We start from the raw sequence: 18,320 nt of genomic DNA, 5'->3' as shown, positions 1-18,320 counted from the left end.
CAATTGGACTCTATGTAGGGTTGCCAATTGCCCGGTGGTATACAAACAACAAGAGCGTACCAAACAAAAAAGTTAAGCAATACCAGTTAAGGAATTATTTAGTACGCCCCACTCACTTCTATAGGATGCATATAACTTTTACTATTCAAGAGGAAAAACCTTAATAGTTGTAACAAAATACAAGATAAACCACCATGCATAAATATATGTGAAATATGCCAAATAATATAATGAAAAGCTATTAAACTGATTACAGGATAATGTTAGCACACGGAAAATAATGCTCTATGATTCCGTTCTGTTGGGTGGAACAATATCCATAGTAAATTTCAACATATTATAAGAAAAACTTGTCAAAATAAGCTGAGGCTACGTTGATCCTATGTGCCGCAGAGAAGCTGAACTTGCTTCCGAGTCAGCTGGTAAGTCTTGTCCAATCAGACTACAGTTCTTAGAATCTCCGCTTTGTGGCACCGAATTTTCAAATTGAGAAAAATTCTCTTGCAAGAAAGACTTGGGCAATTGCCCTGCTGGAAAACAACGTTCTGGGCTCACACCCCAATTGACAAGATTCCGGATATATCTTGTTTTGTCCTGGGCTTCCTCAGAATGTATATTTCATTTTATCCGACCGCAATCTTAGTTTCCTGGAATGAAACTTTCCTTACCCTAACTGGCACAAAGCTTGCTGGAAAGTTATGCTCCACCTCCTGCCATTATCGTGTGGGCCATCACTCCTGTCCTTAATTTAAAATGATGGGTACCCTAGGTCTCCCTTACTTACTGAATTGTTTAAATATTTTATATATCGCTTATTTTATATGCTGCTTTAATGATTAAAATATTCTAATGTTTTGGGGTTTGCTGCCCTGGGGACCCTATTTGGGTGGAAAGGCGGCATAGAAATGTTTTAAATAAATAAATGAATTAAAGGGCTAGGGACACCCCACCTGAGGCCAGTGGGCAGCCAGATACTGTCCATGCCCTAAAATATTTAGGTCCCAATTCATAAAGCATGCTCATTTTTTATTTCTTGAATTTCCCTGCTCATTTTATGAATGACAGGTGGTGGCGGGCAAACCCCTGCCAATCCACCTGGCTGCCCGCCAACCAGCTGAGGGTCGGCGGGCAACATGTGCATGCGCGCCTGCCTGCGGCGCCACATCACTACCAGTTTACACCTGGAAGCGCTGCATTGCAAGTTTACCAGTAAAACTCCCAGTGGTAAAAGGCCCCTTGTGATGTGGCACTTCTGGGTGTAAATGCATCGCAAGGGCCCTTTTACCACTCAAACTCCCAGTTTGAGTGGTAAAGGCCCCTTGCAATGCGGCACTTCCAGGTAAACCAGAAGTGATGTGATTGCATCGGTGCGGCCTCACTTGCGCTCAATCTCGCCTCACCTCTGCCCCAAAAACCTCCTGCCAGAGGAGAGGGGGGACCTGGCAAGCCTATTTATGAGTGGGAGAATCTGCAAAATTTGATAGGTCTATTATTTATTGGTGTATCTGTTATGCAAAGCAGATTCTGTTTCATAGCATCCTTGATGGCTCACCTACCTTTTAAGGGATTCACAGCTCTGCAAGACCATCAGGATCTGCATTTAACCTCATAGGTTTTTTTGCCACCCAGTGCAGGCAAAGAGAATAGGTGGAGTATCCTTTTTGGAGATGCCACCTTTTTATCTGCATAGCCCCACCTCCTCATCTGCATGGATTTCATATTCAACCATAAGGATGGTATCTTGATATGCAGCAATGCCATAGTAATATCAGGTGTTCTGTGATATATCAGCTGTGTACTTGGGCTGATTCGCTGCATACACATCTCTGGGAAGAAGACATTTCATCATGAACTAAGAGAATACTGAGCTGAGTTGTTGCTGCTGCTATTACCTACTAGAACTGTTGAGGAAAGTGGAAGTTGCTGCCACCCTCAGGAAAGCCCAAGAGGATTATCATCTGCTACACAGGACTTTAAATGAGTGGATCCCTCCTTCTGTTCTTTTACTATTCTGGGATTTTGCCTCGGTGCTATATTCCACTACTCCTTAATTCCAGCTTAAACAGGAAAATCGATCCATGAACTGGCTCATGCGCAGTTTTCATTTTCTTTGGAATGTCTGTATCTTTTCCCAACTTCTACATCACTGACGCAGACAGGCATACTTATAAAGCACCGCAAAAAAAGCCAGCCATGCTGCAATCATATGATTGCCACACGATTCTTAAGTTTGTTACATGCTCATGAACTCTCATGCATTGGTAAGACACTCAAGCAAAAGTAAGTTTGATACAATTGTATATGTAATTACATCAATAGTGAGATTTTCGGCAGTATTTCATCAATATAATTTGCACATCACTTTAAATTCAGGTTTCACAAGCAAATCCAGGACTGTTTGTGATGAGCTCAAGCCTGGTTGATTCTTGGACTCTCCTGCCCTTCCCTCCTTCCTTCTTTTCTCTCATGCAGAGTTTGCCCACAGACAGCCTCTTAACCTTAAACAACTTCTCACCCACAGCGATACCCTTCCAAGTATGGACACAGACTCTGGGACCAGGGCCCGCAGCAAACCGAGATGCCAACTCGGTCCCCGCATTGAAGATTTCCTGAACCAGGAAAGGTAACCCCAATGGTAACAGCTGAACTGGGACACTGAATGGAGCCCACAGGCTCAAAAAGGTTGGGGACCCCCTGGTTTAGGAGGTTAAAGCTATAGAAGCTTTCAAAAACTGGGAGACCCCTTCCCAGTGCTGCATCTAAATTGGCCCTTCGTACTTCCTCAGTTTCTAAACTCTCTCCAGTACACCCTGCCAGGAGAAATGCTTTCCAAGGCAGCCAATAATATTATTGATGTTTTCAGTTTTCTGTGCGGCGACAACTTATACAGGAACTAGGTCCTTTTTGCCACCACACCCACTGCTAGCATTAAATATGTAACAGTTCTTTAAGAGCTTAATGTGAGCCAAAACCTCAAACCTCAAATCTCTTTTGATTAGCAGGGTTCAGCCCTGAAAGCTGCGAAATCATAATGCAATTATAATAACTGTGTGCAGAGTGCTTTCCATCATCATTAAGTAATCCTAGCCAGTCCCTTCCTATCACGTCACAGCGGCTAGGCTTCCAAGCAGAAGGAGCAGCTCTCCATGGGCTTGAACTCCTGACAGCCATTCTTACCATATTATTCCAGAGTGCCGTGGCCATGCCTGCGTAGCCTCTCGCTGAGAAATGGAAGCAGTCCACAGCGAAGAAGCTCAGATCTGGTTTCCCGTCCTGTGATTTAACACACAAAAATAAAACCCCAATCAAGCACATATCATTAAATCTAGAAAATATACAGTATAACAATGCATCGACTGACTGATAGGCTAATTACACATAAGCAGATTTATATATCAAAAAGAATTGTAATTCATGTATCCTGAAAGAATATATGTCAATATGTTTAGATTCTCCCCTCTTTCTCTTTTAAAGTGTGACTATATTTTATATTTTAGACACACAAATAATTTTCTAGAATAGCACAATGTATAGATTAGAGAACTGCTCCAAAGCATAGCTGATAAATGTCTTGTCATAGCTATGTAAAATGTATATATGATGTGTGTTTTGCTCTATGTTTTATGTTGGGGGGGAAAGCTTTATTTAAAAAAATAAAAATAAAACCCCCACTCAAAGAAGCTTGAGGAGATCATTTAGCCTTTAGGTTCTGTTATTATTGGTTGAGCCAATAACCAGTCAACTCCTGTCACATGATCATTTAACAGAAAACCAACTCCCATAGCAACCGCTACTTAGCCATAGCCCCTTTTTTCCGGTATCACGTTGTTTTAGACCAGTAAAGGTGACAAGTTGTGGTGGAGTTAGACTGAGAGAACAGCCACAGCTTTTCTTCAGCTGGCATATATGACAAATGGATACCTTTATTCTTCAAATCAGCAATATGATGACCCTCCAGGGATGTATTATGGTATAGCCACATTGTCAAAGATGAGCCAACACTAGGGATGCCAGCTCCGGGTTGGGAAATACTTGGAGATTTTGGGGGTGGCGCCTGAGGAGGGCAAGGTTTGGTGAGGGGAGGGACTTCAGTGCCATAGAGTCCAATTACCACAGCAGCCATTTTCTCCAGGTGAACTGATCTCTATTGGCTGAAGATCAGTTGTAATAGCAGGAGATTTCCAGCTAGTACCTGGAGGTTGGCAACCCTAGTCCATGTTCCACCTCTTCTCCATGAGTGCTGAGGTGCCCAGGGCTATGATGAGCAGGAATCAATGGAAGCTGTCATTTCCAGGTTTTTTTTTAATACAAAGATTTCCCCTCCTTCCCAATCTAGTAATCTATTGATAGCACAGTGACCGTTATGGAATTCTCTAGCCCACAAGGACGTTTCCACCCATTTCATTCAAAGGGAGCATTTCTTTGCTACAAACAAGAAAGCCCACATGTGCAGTGGTTACTTTGCACTGTGGTGTGGTCTATGCATAGCTCTGGATTCAAGAGCAAGGAAGCTTTTTAATGAGAAATGGAATCACTCTCAAGTAATACTAGAGCATTTGTAGAGAGAAAAAGTAAAAAAAGGTTAATACTTAGGGTAAGGTCACATATACATGATCATCACTCAATGACTAACTAAGAAAGGGAGTGAAGTCTTGATCTCTCTCATGGGTTGGCCTGTCTTGGCTGAGAAGAAGGATTGACAGGTCCCTCTTCACCACCGGCGGGAGGTTTTTGTAGCGGAGCCTGAGGAGGGTGGGGTTTGGAGAGGGGAGGGACTTCAATGCCATAGAGTCCAGTTGCCAAAGCGGCCATTTTCTCCAGGTGAACTGATCTCTATCAGCTGGAGATCAGTTGTAATAGCAGGAGATCTGGAGGTTGGCAACAACATGATAGCAGGAGATCTGGAGGTTGGCAACTCTACTGAGAAGAGTGCCAGACACCAGAGACAGCCTCGTACTGCATTCAGCTCTTTGGGACAGAGAGTCCCCTGGAGGGCAACTTTTCATTCTCTTGATTTTAACGGGCAAAGAAGAAACAGAACACAACCCCCCACCACCACCCACAATTTCTCCCGGTGCCGACTTGTGACTGTGAAGTGCAGTGCTCCTTCCAGGAAAAGAGAGAAGCACTTTCTAAACAAGACTCAGCCATGCAGCTCGCATTCATGATCTGATTATAGAAAGGAAGGTGGTAAAATCCAGTCTGAATTGCCAGTTGGCCCTCCCTAGTCTGTAGAGTAAAACTGCAAGCCATGAATCTAACAACTGAAATGTTAACACTGACATTTATTTTAAGACACAGATGTTACATTTTATTATGATCTCAATATCCAAAACGTGCCTTGAATTTTTAGCATATGTTTCAGAGTTTCTTTATACCCATATTGTTCTGTCCAAGTCAAGCTACATCCTGTCAGCCCAAACAAGTTTCTGGACCTGCTCCTGGGAACAGGACACGGAGCTCTTTGTGAGATGCTCTTTATGCGCTATGTCTGTTGCCTACGCTGCCATAGCCCAAACCACCTTGGTCTGGAATGAACAGAATACACCAACAAACTGTAACTTTTGCTGTAAAGATCCAGGGCTAGTGACAGCCACTGTTCCCCACCCCAGGATTTCCTTTGGGCTACCCATCATACCACCCAGACTTATATCATATGGCAACAAATCACATTACTTGCCTGGTCCCATGGACCTTAGGGCAACCAGGTCTCTCCAGAATTTTGTTGCATTCTGGGAGTCATGGAACGATCCCAAGAGAGGGTGGGAGTGATTCATACTTTACACAAGACCTTCTGTTAATATGCTCTGAATTTACACATTTATTTAAAAAAATCATCTGTGCCATTGCACTGAGAAGCCTGTACAGATTTCTTTATATTTCATATTTTTTTTTACTATTGGTAAAAAGGATGTAATTATTACAGTTGAGGTAGAACAAGTGTTGGATCATGACTCCAAACATTGCAAAGAATCGTCATGATGGGTTCTTCAATAAATCTTGGTGTATTATATAATATCTATGAACAGAAACACATTGCACCTTGCTGTGGTGACTGCTCTCCAATGATGGGAAGAGCAGGATTTGCCCCTAGGAGTAGCACTTTACTTCTTCTTAACGGGGAAAGGCTATCTATCTACCTTGTATGGGTGAAGATAAAGGTTACAAATGTTGAAAGGCAGACAGAGTACAGAAAGAACAGTCAAGACACCTTTAGGTTTTCAGATGAACGAATACAACATTAATATAAAATTATCCAAATTGTTTTTGACCTTGCAAATGAATTCTCTTGATTTCTGAGTCGATCTGAAACACGTGTTAACATTCATCACTATTTCTTTAACTGAACAAGAACATTCAAGTCTGTAATCATGCCCCCTTCTGCTGGGTAGTTAGCTAGGCCTAAAGGATGTACGCTTCTATACATCTGAAGAAGTGAGCTCTGACTTATGAAAACTCATGGTGAAATAAATTGTTAGTGATTGAGGTGCTATTGGACTCCTGTGTAATTTTGCTACAGCAGACCAACACAGCTACCCCTCTGGAATTATAAGAACAATGATGTAATACAAGTATTTAATATACTTCTAATTCAACAATATTTAAAACAAAGGCAAAGATGTTCACTCATACAAATCATTGAGATGGGGGGGGGGAAGACTAAACCTACCCTCAACCCCTAGCGTCTCCACCCTGAAGAGACAAAACAGACCTTGATATAGGGTTTCCAACACTGCCGTAGCAAATACTGGGAGATTGGGGCGATGGTGCTTGGGGAGGGTGAAATCTGGGGAGGTTGTGATGTCACTACTGGATGATGCTCTAGGTGGCGTCTTGGATCATAGAGATTAGGGGAAACTCCTAGAGCATCACTATGTGAAGGCCATTTTTCCTCCCACTCCTCAATTCCTTGGGGGCAGGAAATTGGAGCTGAGGTGGGTAATACCCAGATGGGAGCAGGTGAAGGGAGGCTTACTTTAATAGACTAGTAGTCTGACTCAGTACAAGCTAGCTACATGTGTACCCTTGTTTCCTGAGTAGTGGGAGAAGATAATTTGTCCCTCTGCCGAGTGCAATCCATTTAATTTGTCCTGTAGAGCAACATGGGAGCCACTGAGAACTGTCCTGTTTGTATCTGCTGTGATCCATTCCATAATTTATATAGTCATAACATGTATTCCTCATATTAATCATGCTAGGGTGTGACAAAGAGACAGACATTTGGGAGCTGGCTATTCTATCTAGAGAGACAGAGACACTTTGCAAAATCCCTTCCATGCAAGTCAGTGAACATTACCATAATGGTGGTGTAATCCTTATCCTGTGTATTTTACCAACGGAAATATTCTGGTACAAAGCTTTGAATACCGCAGGTAACAAACGATGACTTACGCTATCCAGCGGCATGTTGGTATTTCGGAAAAATGGCTGCACAACAACGGCGAAATCTTCCCGCTGGTCATAGCGACTGCCGTTGATCATCACTGTGCTTCTCTCCTGTTTAAGAATGGGAGGTACAAAATGACAACGTCTAATGCCTGTCTCCTCGAGTGAAAAGCAACCCTTGGATGTGACAACATGGTGGCCATTCTCCACTTTTCCCTCCAATGTAAAACTGTTAATTCAGAGACTCAGACTAAAGGAAGCTAATGACAAGGATCAGGAGATGGCCATAGAGTGAGGAGAAGGAGAGCAGGCCAAGATAACTCCATCACCTCAACAGGCATCAGTGGGTGGTTGCATTGTCTTTGTTTCTATAACACAATAATAATTTACATAGGTTTTTTGTTTTTTGTTGCAAGGATCAACAAGGAAAGGAGATTGCATTTTACTAAGTCCTTGTGGATATTATGGGAAACTTATGAATCTAACGCTCATTGTCATCATCACCACAGATTTCTATGCAGTTTCCCTGCAGGGCTTTTGAAGCAGTTAAATATAAAACCACTGAACACTTATAAATAGGGTTGCCAACCTCCAGGTACTAGATGGAGATCTGCTATTACAACTGATCTCCAGCTGATAGAGATCAGATCACCTGGAGAGAATGGCCGCTTTGACAATTGGACTCTATGGCATTGAAGTCCCTCCCTTCCCCAAACCCTGCCCTCTTCAGGCTCTGCCCCAAAACCTCCTGCCGGTAGCAAAGAGGGACCAATCAACCCTACTTATAAAATACAAAATCAGAGAACTATCAATTAGTAAGACAATTTTTTAAACACTGTAATAATGTAATCAAATGATTCCAGCTCTGCTCCGTATTGGTTGTGACCAGCTGCAGTCAGAATCGAGGGAAATGCCTTCCAGAGAAGAACCATCTTTTACCATTTTTATAAGATGGAAATAGTCAAAAGAGGTCATAGTGAATCCCATCATTGGGGTTCCACTGCCAAGAAGATTCAAGGTGTCGCCACTTCCTACCGTACCTCAGGTAGTGGGAGAATACTCAATAGGCATCTGCTTTGCATGCAGAAGGTCCCAGGTTCATTTCCTGGCATCTCCAGTTAGAAAAAGGATAGGGCAGTAGGTTTTGTGGAAGACTTCTGCCTGAGATCCTGGAAAGCTGGTCAAAGTAGAAAATATTGATCTCGACAGACCAATGGTTTAACTCAGGATAAGGCAACGTCATGTGTTCACATGAGGTCATACTACCAGTGTCCACTGAAACTTGAATTCAAATTAAAGTATTTTCGCTATGGTGGCACATGGCCTTGGGGGATGCAAAGGTCTAAATCAATAGGTCATTGCTTTACCTGGAAGTCTTTGTTAACTCTTTGCATTTCTTGAAGTTCGGGGGAATTTTCATGAGGGTTTAGAAAGCATGGACACAGGCTTCTGAAAGACAGCAACGCCCAAATCAACAGCAATCCAAGACAGATGGCACAGTTCAGTTAACAAGAGCATAATAATAATAATAATAATAATAATAATAATAATAATAATAATAATAATAATGAAGTACTAGAGGACCATCTATGTCCCAATATCAGTTTCTATGCTTGTGAAACAATGGTGTAATCCTGGAATATGCAGAGCTCTGCCTTGGGGTATTTTTGTAACTTACTCTGGTGTAATAATGGACTCTTCAGAAGATGGGCTGAGGTCTAATACACTGCCTTGCATCCTAAGATTCTGTTCCATCTGTGCAATTGCAGTTTTTCCGTTTTCAGGGGAGGTGAGAGTGAGTTTTAATAATTCCCTACCTCCTGCTGAAGACCTCTACTTCCCCACCCCACTCTGTGCCATGGGGGACGACCACTACCCCACTGGAACACTATTTCAGGGGCACAAAAAGGATAAAGTGGGAGGGGGATAGGGTTGCCAGGTCCCTCTTCGCCACCGGAGCCTGAGGAGGGCAGGGTTTGGGGATTGACTTCAATGCCACAGAGTCCAATTGGCAAAGCGGCCATTTTCTCCAGGTGAACTGATCTCTATCAGCTGGGGATCAGTTGTAATAGCGGGAGATCTCCTGGAGGTTGGCAACCCTAGAGGGGGGCAATGGAGAAATTGGTGGTTGGGCTTGTGATGTGCTTACTGCAATCAAATTTTACATAAAGGAGCTACTGCAGCCAGGGCTCCCCGTGCTTCTCATATTGGCTAACATGCAGAGATCCAGTAGCTTTCAGCCACGGTGGATGAGACTTTACTCTGTTATTAATATCTGGACAGAAAATAGGGAACCCAAAACTAATCTCACTTAAATGGCTGCAACTCTAATGGAAATCAATGCTGGCTGCTCCTCTGCGAGGAAAAGAAAAACTGAACCCAATATCCTCATTATAATTAGAACACTGGCTGCCTCACAGCTCCAAAGTTCAATAATATCCAACAGAGGACAGGTTTCTAAGCCCGTAGCGGCTGCTTTATGAGTAACAAGGATATGGATTAGCCCTAAAAATAACATTCAGTAGAGACCAACGTATGATCTGTTCACTTACGCCCCTGAAAGAACACATCCGGATGCTTCCCTCTCTATCTGACGCAGCCCGGTGAGCTCCATGATCTCTACCACGTTGACAAAGGCCCGCGGGAGCTGCAGGGATTATAAGAACCAGGTATATTGATGCACAGATCACAGGACAACACGGAGAGGCTATGCACAGAAAACACTGGTCTTCGTCTTAGTGGGCAACGAAATATGGAAAGGCTAGTGAAAATTGACCAATGTACTAAACAGAGGCTATCGTATTTTGGTCACGTCATGAGACGACAAGAGTCACTGGAAAAGACAGTCATGCTAGGAAAAGTTGAGGGCAGCAGGAAAAGAGGAAGACCCAACAAGAGATGGATTGACTCAATAAAGGAAGCCACAGCGCTCAGTTTGCAAGACCTGAGCAAGGCTGTCAAAGATAGGACATTTTGGAGGACTTTCATTCATAGGGTCGCCATGAGTCGGAAGCGACTTGATGGCACTTCACACACACACACTGTGTTGGTATAATATAAAATAGTACATTACAGCCAAAACTGCAGGCAGGCAACAGGAGGCCTCTAGAATGCCTAGCTCTATAAATCTAGTTTTAAAACTAGATTTAATAGTCTTGCATGGTAATCATTAGTGGAGGCCAAAGAAATACTTTGTCACAAACTTCTAGAACTGGGGTGTTGAACTCATTTGTCCCGAGGGCCAGATATGACATACATGTCACTTGGTTGGGCCGGGCCATGCCTCAATAAACAAAAACAAAAAAAGGGTGGGGGGAGAAGACCCAGCCTGAAAAACCAAAAGCTGGAAAAAGGTAAAATAATGTTATATAGAAATATATTTATTTTAGGTTGCTTATATCAGGGTTAAAAACATTAAAATTGATAAAACAAAGCACAATAGCAACTATTAAGGTTGATAAACCACACACCATGTGCGTTTCGGCCAACTGGCCTTCATCAGTGGTCAGATACAATCCCATATAATGCACACACAAACAATATATAAATGTAACACAATATATAAACACATTATAAAAGCCCAGGTATGTGTGTAGGGCTTTTTTCAAATTTGAAAGACCTCTAAAGTGGAATACCTGCAAGTTCTACTCTGGGCTATATTAGTCTCCCATACAGAGTGTGCATGCTCGTATCAACCTGGTGAGCCCACGGCGGGCTCTCCAACTGAGAACGAGAGTTGGGAGGGGGTGGCTGTCTCAACTGGCTCATGGGCTGGATAAGAGCTCTCAAGGATCTGGTCTTCGGGCTGTATGTTTGACACCCCTGTTCTAAAATTAAATTTTGAGCAGGAATTTTTTCCCCCATAGATGTTCATGCCCCAACAGCCAAAAACACAACAGGGTGCATCCATATAAAGTTTTGAGTTCTAAATATGATATGGGGTTTGCATTATTAGGCAGAGTCTAGACAATTATTGCTTTCCGAATTTTACAGTCCAAACTTTCTCTCCTTTGCTGCAGTTCCATAACCAGCTCAGCTGATTTCCCCCAGTGTTACAATGCTAGAAACCCACTTCAGAAAAAGTGAAAAACTAGCATTATCCTTGAAAGAAAAGTTACCCAGTGGTAGAACATAAGTTTTGCATGCAGAGGCCTCCAGGTTCAACTCCTACCTGGGGACCTGCCCTAAAGCAAGATATAGTGGCAAAGTTATTGGCTGATACTGACCCAAATGTAACCCTTGATGTGGCAAAAATTTTATCTATGGTTTTTAATGATACCTCTTTTTAACTGTACTGTTTAGATGTTATATTTTTGTATGTGTGGTTATTTATGTATTATGGCATGTACTGGATTTGTTTTGCTTTTGACCAGTTGGTCCACAAGCATAGAGAATGGAATAAAGGAAGGAAAGGTTCAACCCCTACCACTTATGATTAAGGGATCGCATGCTGTGGAAGATCTCCACTTGAGACCCTGGAGAGCCACTGCTAGCCAAAGCATACAGTAGTGAACCTCATATATTAAAGGTTTGCCTCAGCTTGGTTTGGGCATGGTTTTTTTCCTTTAAAAGACATTGACCTATTATCTCAACTACCAGATACAGACTAGTAGGAGGGATATTCATTGGCTTGCTTCTCTGGGATAGTGCACTTTGCTCACTTTGGTTGAGGAAGGAGGGAAAAAAACATCCAGCCAGCTTCGCCTTTGCCAGGGGTAATGGGGGCTGCTAGCACTAAGTCATGTGTGTGCTGCTCAGAGAAAATCCCCTTCCAGCTCCCAGAAACCAGAAGGAGGGCTTAATTTCTTCAGATAAGCAGCAGGCCCTTCTCCCAAGGAAACCTAGTCTATACACATATTTAAATAGCTATCTTCTGGCTCTCTCCCCCCCCCCCCAAGCAACACAGCACTGAAAACAAGGCCTAGGAATGTTATATCACTTCAAAGAAAAATATTTTATTCAAGGGCAGGGATGATGCCAAGAATCAAATGTGAGGGATGTTTTTCTCAGAGGGCGTCATGACAAGTTTTCTGTCCTCTAGATCAGTGGTTCCCAACCTTTTTTTGACCAGGGACCACTAGGACTTTTTTGTTCGGTGCAGGAACCCCAAAGTTCAAAATAAAAATTCAGAGAATTTGAAAATAAACTTTAATCATAACTGTTAGTTAAACATTAAACTTAGAATAATATTTGAATATATATTTTTATAATAGAGAACTTTTAATTGAAAATATTAATTTATTATGGGTTTATAACTTTGTTTCATGGACCTTAATTTAGTTCTCGCGGACCCCTGGGGGTCCACGGACCCCCGGTTGAGAACCAGTGCTCTAGATGAATCCACTGAACGCACCTGAATAATCTGCTTTTTAAAATCTGATCTGAGTTTATAATGACCTGAGTTGTTGCCTTATGTTTTCAAAAAATAGCCTCAATTCCACTAGTTTTCTTTATCACCTCCCTCCCTTAGAAAGTCTTGAATGTGTGGCATCCTGCCCAACAAAGTCTGGCACACTGCTTCTTGTTACTTAGCCATCTCTACTCACCATCTGGCTTCGTGGCACGTACAAAGATTTCCGGGCCATGTCCGCACTTACCATTTGCGGTGCCGGCTTCCGCGGGCTTTCCTTGCATGTTCCCACTGCAACTCACCCGAAGGATTCCGAGGACATCTCCAGAGCGCAATTTCGCCGTGTTAAACGCATCCGCTTATACGGCAAATTAAAAAAATAAAACGTCCTCCACACCAGGTGCCTTACAGTGGGAGCATGCAAACTGTGTTCGATCCATTTCCTGCTGTCAGCCAACCCCCGCACTCCCCCTGCCTTCCTTACTCACGCTGGACAAATCGCTGTCCTTGCTTGGAGAAGCCAACTGGGCATGAGTGGGAGCGTGCCAGTCTGGGCTTATCAAAAGCAGCGGACAAAGGCGGCGCGGTGGGAACAGAGATTTAAACTCGTCTTGGATGCTTTCGTACTGGACGCGTGTAAATAGCGAGGTAAGTTGCTGGTGCGTTCACGGGCCAGGTTGGACTGCACGACTGGTAGAATCTGAGACTGTATTATCTGCCTCTAGCTGGCTCCTTGTTTTAGTGCACACAAGTCTAAAATGCATAGTTGAGTGCAGGGATCCCCAGTGCCTGCTTCCTTCATTCCCAAAGCAAAGAGCCAGTCCTGTCTTCCCTCCATCTCAGTGGAGTAGGAGGTGCTCTGGAACTGCCTAGGAGGCATCATTTTTGTGTCTGCAGAGAGTGCCGACTCCAAAAAAAAAAAAATCTGCCTCCGTAACTGCCCAATATGTTGCAATTAGCCGCAGCTTCCATGGGAGTTATCTTGTAGTGGTGCCACCCCTGTTTGCAAAGTTCCAAAAGTGTCCGGAGGCTCAACAAGGTTGGGGACCCCTGCTTTAAAGACTGAAGATGGATGAAAGGACAAATGAAGATCAACACTATCACAGCCGCCCTCTCCGGCCATCTGTTTGGCAATGGCGTTTCCCACAAGCAGCCCACTGTTTTGTGCCAGGATCTCTGGACCAACTCATAATTATTAGTTAACATGTTCCAGCTATGAGCTGTGATTAAAATTATGCCCTGCATAGAATAAACTTGTCAATTAAACCGCTAATAAATATTGCAGAATTATTAATGATCCTATTGATGGATGAAGTAAGTGTATGAAGTACCTATAGTGTATGAAGTAAGACAGTGGAGGCATAGGGGGAAAGGGGCATCGAAGTCTTACATTTGACATGATTGTATCGCTTTTCATGCAATCCTACAATGATGTTTTACATGTGAAGAGATAACGGAGGAAGCGGTTAACCACATAAATTTCTGGGTTCAACATTATGACTGAGATCTTATGTTCCCGCTGCATCCTGCTGACACATTTGCCCCCAGTAAAAGTGATCCCATGAACGCACACCATTATGTCAAACTTGATCCTTAGTAAGATTATATATGTCTGATTTTTGTTAAGCAACACCCATTTAATTACAGTACAAGAAACCTGAGGTAAAAACAAGGACTTAAACTAACATGAGCATGGCAGAAGTGGTATCTGAGACAAATGTTCTCAGGGTGTCCAGATATTATCTTGTTCAAGTACCAGATCTCCTCCGGCCCCAAGCCACAGGTCCTGTCCCCTTTTTTCTTTCCACTGTGTTGCCACAGACAGTCCACCTACTCTCGTTCTTCAGCTGCTGTACAGATAGCCACAAGAAGGCTCAACTGATGCATAGAAGAGGATGGACACTATGCAGAACCAGCCACCCGCTGTTAGAGAAAGAAGCTTTCAGCTACACAGAGATCTTGAGGGTATCAGCAGTGGAATCCTCCAAGCACTTTCTTGGGAGAACCTGAGTAGACCTGCTTAGGATTCTGAGTCGGCCTGCTTAGGATTGCTGTCTGAGATAAAGATAACCCTACATTAGATTCTCACCATTTTCCTGGTCACAAGTTATCAAAGTCATTTGATTACCCTTCATATGTGACTGTACCAGTGCCAGCTATCTGAATGAAACATGACCTTGGAAACTCTGTCAGGGGTGAGAAATATGTAAGTGTGGTTGCCAAGGACTCAACCCTCTAGACTGTCTTAAAAACGTACCTCTGCGTAAAGGATATCAAGGGAGTCTTGGAGGTGTTGTACATATTTTTCCACTGAATAAGTCTCCTGCAGAAAAAGAACACCAGATTATCTATTTTCAGCAGCACATGAAAAGCTGTAAATGCAACCACCCACCCTACCAAAAAAAGCCCAGATGGGCCCATTACATAGCCTCTGACTCAAAGGACATGCCTTATACTATTCTGGGTTATATTTTTGGAAAAAGGTATCACTGAATTATTTTCCAGCTGCGGCATATGTATTACTTACCTTGCATGTGGCTATTAGATTTCCTTACCAACTGTATTTTAAAAACAGATTCGGATATCTGAATCAGTTAATCAGTGGGGTTGCCAACCTCCAGGTGGTGACTGGAGATCTCCTGCTACTACAACTATTCTCTAGCCGATAGAGATCAGTTCACGTGGAGAAAATGGCCATTTTGGCAATTGGTCTCTATGGCATTGAAGTCCCTCCCCTCTCCAAACCCTGACCTTCCCAGGCTCCGCCCCCCAAATCTCCACGTATTTCCCAACCCGGCGCTGGCAACCCTATTAATCAGCAATATTTGATTTGTATTCATTTATGTCAAGAGGACTAAATCCTCTTTATACTCAGATACTGGATCTGGGCGCAAGAACCGATATCAAGCTCACAGTGTAAAGCACTACTCAAAACTCTCCTTCTTATCAGTGAATACCAGAGCTGGAAAACAGCAGCAGACATGAGTGAATAGAGTGAGTCTCCCCAGGCCAAAGGCTCCCCCTCATTGCCTTTGCTGCCTACTTGTCTTTCTTCTGCATCTTTCCCCTCTGCTCACAGCCATTCTGACCTTGAGCAATGAGTGAGTGAGGCAGCCAATCAAGCTCTGCTTACAATGCGTAAATAGGCCCAGGGGGCCATGATCTAGTGTGGGTTGGCAGATGGCTGTTTGAGTTTCTTGGCATGCTACACACATAGACTCATACATTGGGGAGGGGCTTTGGCTTGGTGGTAGAGCATCTGCTTGGCATGCAGAAGATGTCAGGTTCAATCCCTGGCATCTCCAGTTAAAGTAGGGTTGCCTGGTCCCTCTTCACCACCGGCGGGAAGTTTTTGGGGCGGAGCCTGAGGAGGGTGGGGTTTGGGGAAGGGAGGGACTTTAATGCCATAGAGTCCAATTGGCAAAGCGGCCATTTTCTCCAGGTGAACTGATTTCTATCACCTGGAGATCAGTTGTAATAGCAGGAGATCTCCAGCTAGTACCCGGAGGTTGGCAACCCTACCAGTTAAAGGGACTAGGCAAGTAGGTGATGTGAAAGACCTCTGCCTGAGACCCAGGAGAGCCACTACTGGTCTGATAAACAATACTGACTTTGATGAACTGAGGGTCTGATTCAGTATAAGGCAGCTTCAGGTCACCCCTGACCCAATACAGATACAGGTGTGACATACACATGTACTAAATAAACACAACGTGAAAGACTTTTTTTAAAAAAAAGAACAAGAAAAACTATACAGGGGCCCCTCATGACTAGGTTTGTTGTTTCCTGGTTGGTTGGCAACCTGACATTGAAATTATCTTAAAATCACCATAGTAACAAAAGTGTCATTGGACAATATTGGAAGAACATTCCTTTCCAAATGATCAAAGAAAAAGTGAAGCTGAGTCTTACCACTTACAAACTATGGTAACTGTACTTCCGGGGCGGGGGGGAGTTCATACCTTGTCTAAGCAATATTGACACAGATCGTTGCATCCAATTAAAACGGTGACTAACTTCCAGTCTTCCTGGTAGTTGATATCCTAGTGAGGCACAAGAGAAATAGAGCACAATATTGTAGAGCATTTTCTTGGAAGAGCTGAGAGAGGAATGAGTGACATAGTTAGATGGGTTTTAGTCAGGCCCCATAGATTCTACTGTCTGGAACTGCTGAAACTGTCTTGAAGCTGAATTATTACAGAATTGTTACTTAGTATGGATAAGTTCATTCAGAAGACAATGCTATGGTTTAATGTATGGTTAGTGCAATTGTCTGAACACAGCTCACTCCTCTATGGTTAATTAGGGAATATTAAAACCAGCATCTGAAATTGTGATTTGAAGTTGATTTATTAAACATAGTGAGTCTTCTATTGTTTTGTGTGATGTTGTGCACACCCCAGCTTGTTCCTGGATTATTCTTTGATGACATCCTCCCTGGCTAAGGCAATAAAGCTAGCACTTCTTGTCAAGGCAAACTAGGATCCAAGCGCTTGTCTGCAGGCCAAAACCTGGCATCAGAGTATTTATTGTTAAAATGAGCCATGATTTCACATTCTGCCTACTAAATCAATGCCTCCATTGTAGAACACCTGGCAGAAGCACTTGCATGCACAAATAATTCTCATGGGAGAAGGAAACCTGCTTGAGGAAGGGTCCACATGACAATGTTTCTCATGTGACACACGGCCATTAAAAGTTACAAGCAAGTCTCATTGCCTGAAATGCCATCATGTCTCCCTTTTCTTTGCAACAGCTTTTCCAAAGACATAGTCCAAAAGAGGGAATTGGTATGTGTTTGCTGCATGATCACTGCCATATGAAGGGGTCAGTCTGAAAGAAACAGAAGCCCTGGTTTGTTCCTCATTCCCTCCCTTTCCCAGATTTCCTTCGTTTAGTCAGACACCATCTGGATCGCTTTCTCTGAACTTCCCACAACCACCAAAGTCTTTGGCAAACCCTTCCAATAATCTAAGGAGCCGACACAACCTATGCAAATCAAACAAATCTGCAGTATTTAATTAATATCACATGATGTAGATTAATTGTGAAATCTGAGTCTCCTTGCGGCAGAATTAATAAGCCAGGGACAGAGAAAATGCTGGGTCTGGTTACAGCAATAGTACCTGAATCACTTTTAAAGAATCACTTGGATGGAGACTCAGGAATTGAGACACAGTGGCTGTATTTGACAAATTAAAAAGTGAAGTGTTTGCACTGTCTGCGATGGAAAGAAAATCAAAACCAAGTTCTATTTTAGTTGAGTATGCAGGGAGTTGTAATGAAGAGGGGCATAGAATCATACAATTGGAAGGGACCACCAGGGTCATCTTGTCCAAACCCTTGCACAATCAGGAAATTCATAACTACCTCCCCCACACACTGCCAGTGACCCCTACTCCATGCCCAGAAGATGGAAAGAGTTTTAGCAAAAAGCCAGAGTTTATTTGTTCAGTGAAGGAAGCCAGAGTTTATTTGTCCATTCGAAGGGAGAAAATTCATGGCTACCCTGGCCTTGGATAGTATAAGCTCTTTCTGCAGGGTTCTATTACACAGGAGACTTCAGTTCCAAAAAGGATTTTGG

The 18,320-nt window shown here is 43.1% G+C and overlaps 1 protein-coding gene across 1 annotated transcript in view; it reads right to left on the bottom strand.

The window, feature by feature from the left end:
- Positions 1 to 18,320, bottom strand: part of PLB1 (phospholipase B1) — a 114,888-nt gene that overhangs the window by 8,080 nt on the left and 88,488 nt on the right. Inside the window, exons 34-39 of the mRNA XM_056853363.1 lie at positions 16,699 to 16,779; positions 14,994 to 15,059; positions 9,939 to 10,033; positions 8,754 to 8,835; positions 7,393 to 7,497; positions 3,178 to 3,273 (exon numbers count right to left, since the gene is read on the bottom strand). Of these exons, the coding sequence (XP_056709341.1) occupies positions 3,178 to 3,273; positions 7,393 to 7,497; positions 8,754 to 8,835; positions 9,939 to 10,033; positions 14,994 to 15,059; positions 16,699 to 16,779 (525 nt within the window). The remainder of the gene's footprint in view (positions 1 to 3,177; positions 3,274 to 7,392; positions 7,498 to 8,753; positions 8,836 to 9,938; positions 10,034 to 14,993; positions 15,060 to 16,698; positions 16,780 to 18,320) is intronic.

This window comes from Euleptes europaea, chromosome 7 (assembly GCF_029931775.1).
Source record: "Euleptes europaea isolate rEulEur1 chromosome 7, rEulEur1.hap1, whole genome shotgun sequence".
NCBI lineage: Eukaryota > Metazoa > Chordata > Lepidosauria > Squamata > Sphaerodactylidae > Euleptes > Euleptes europaea.
The sequence above is the reverse complement of the archived record's forward strand: the minus strand, read 5'-3'. Positions and strand labels throughout refer to the sequence as shown.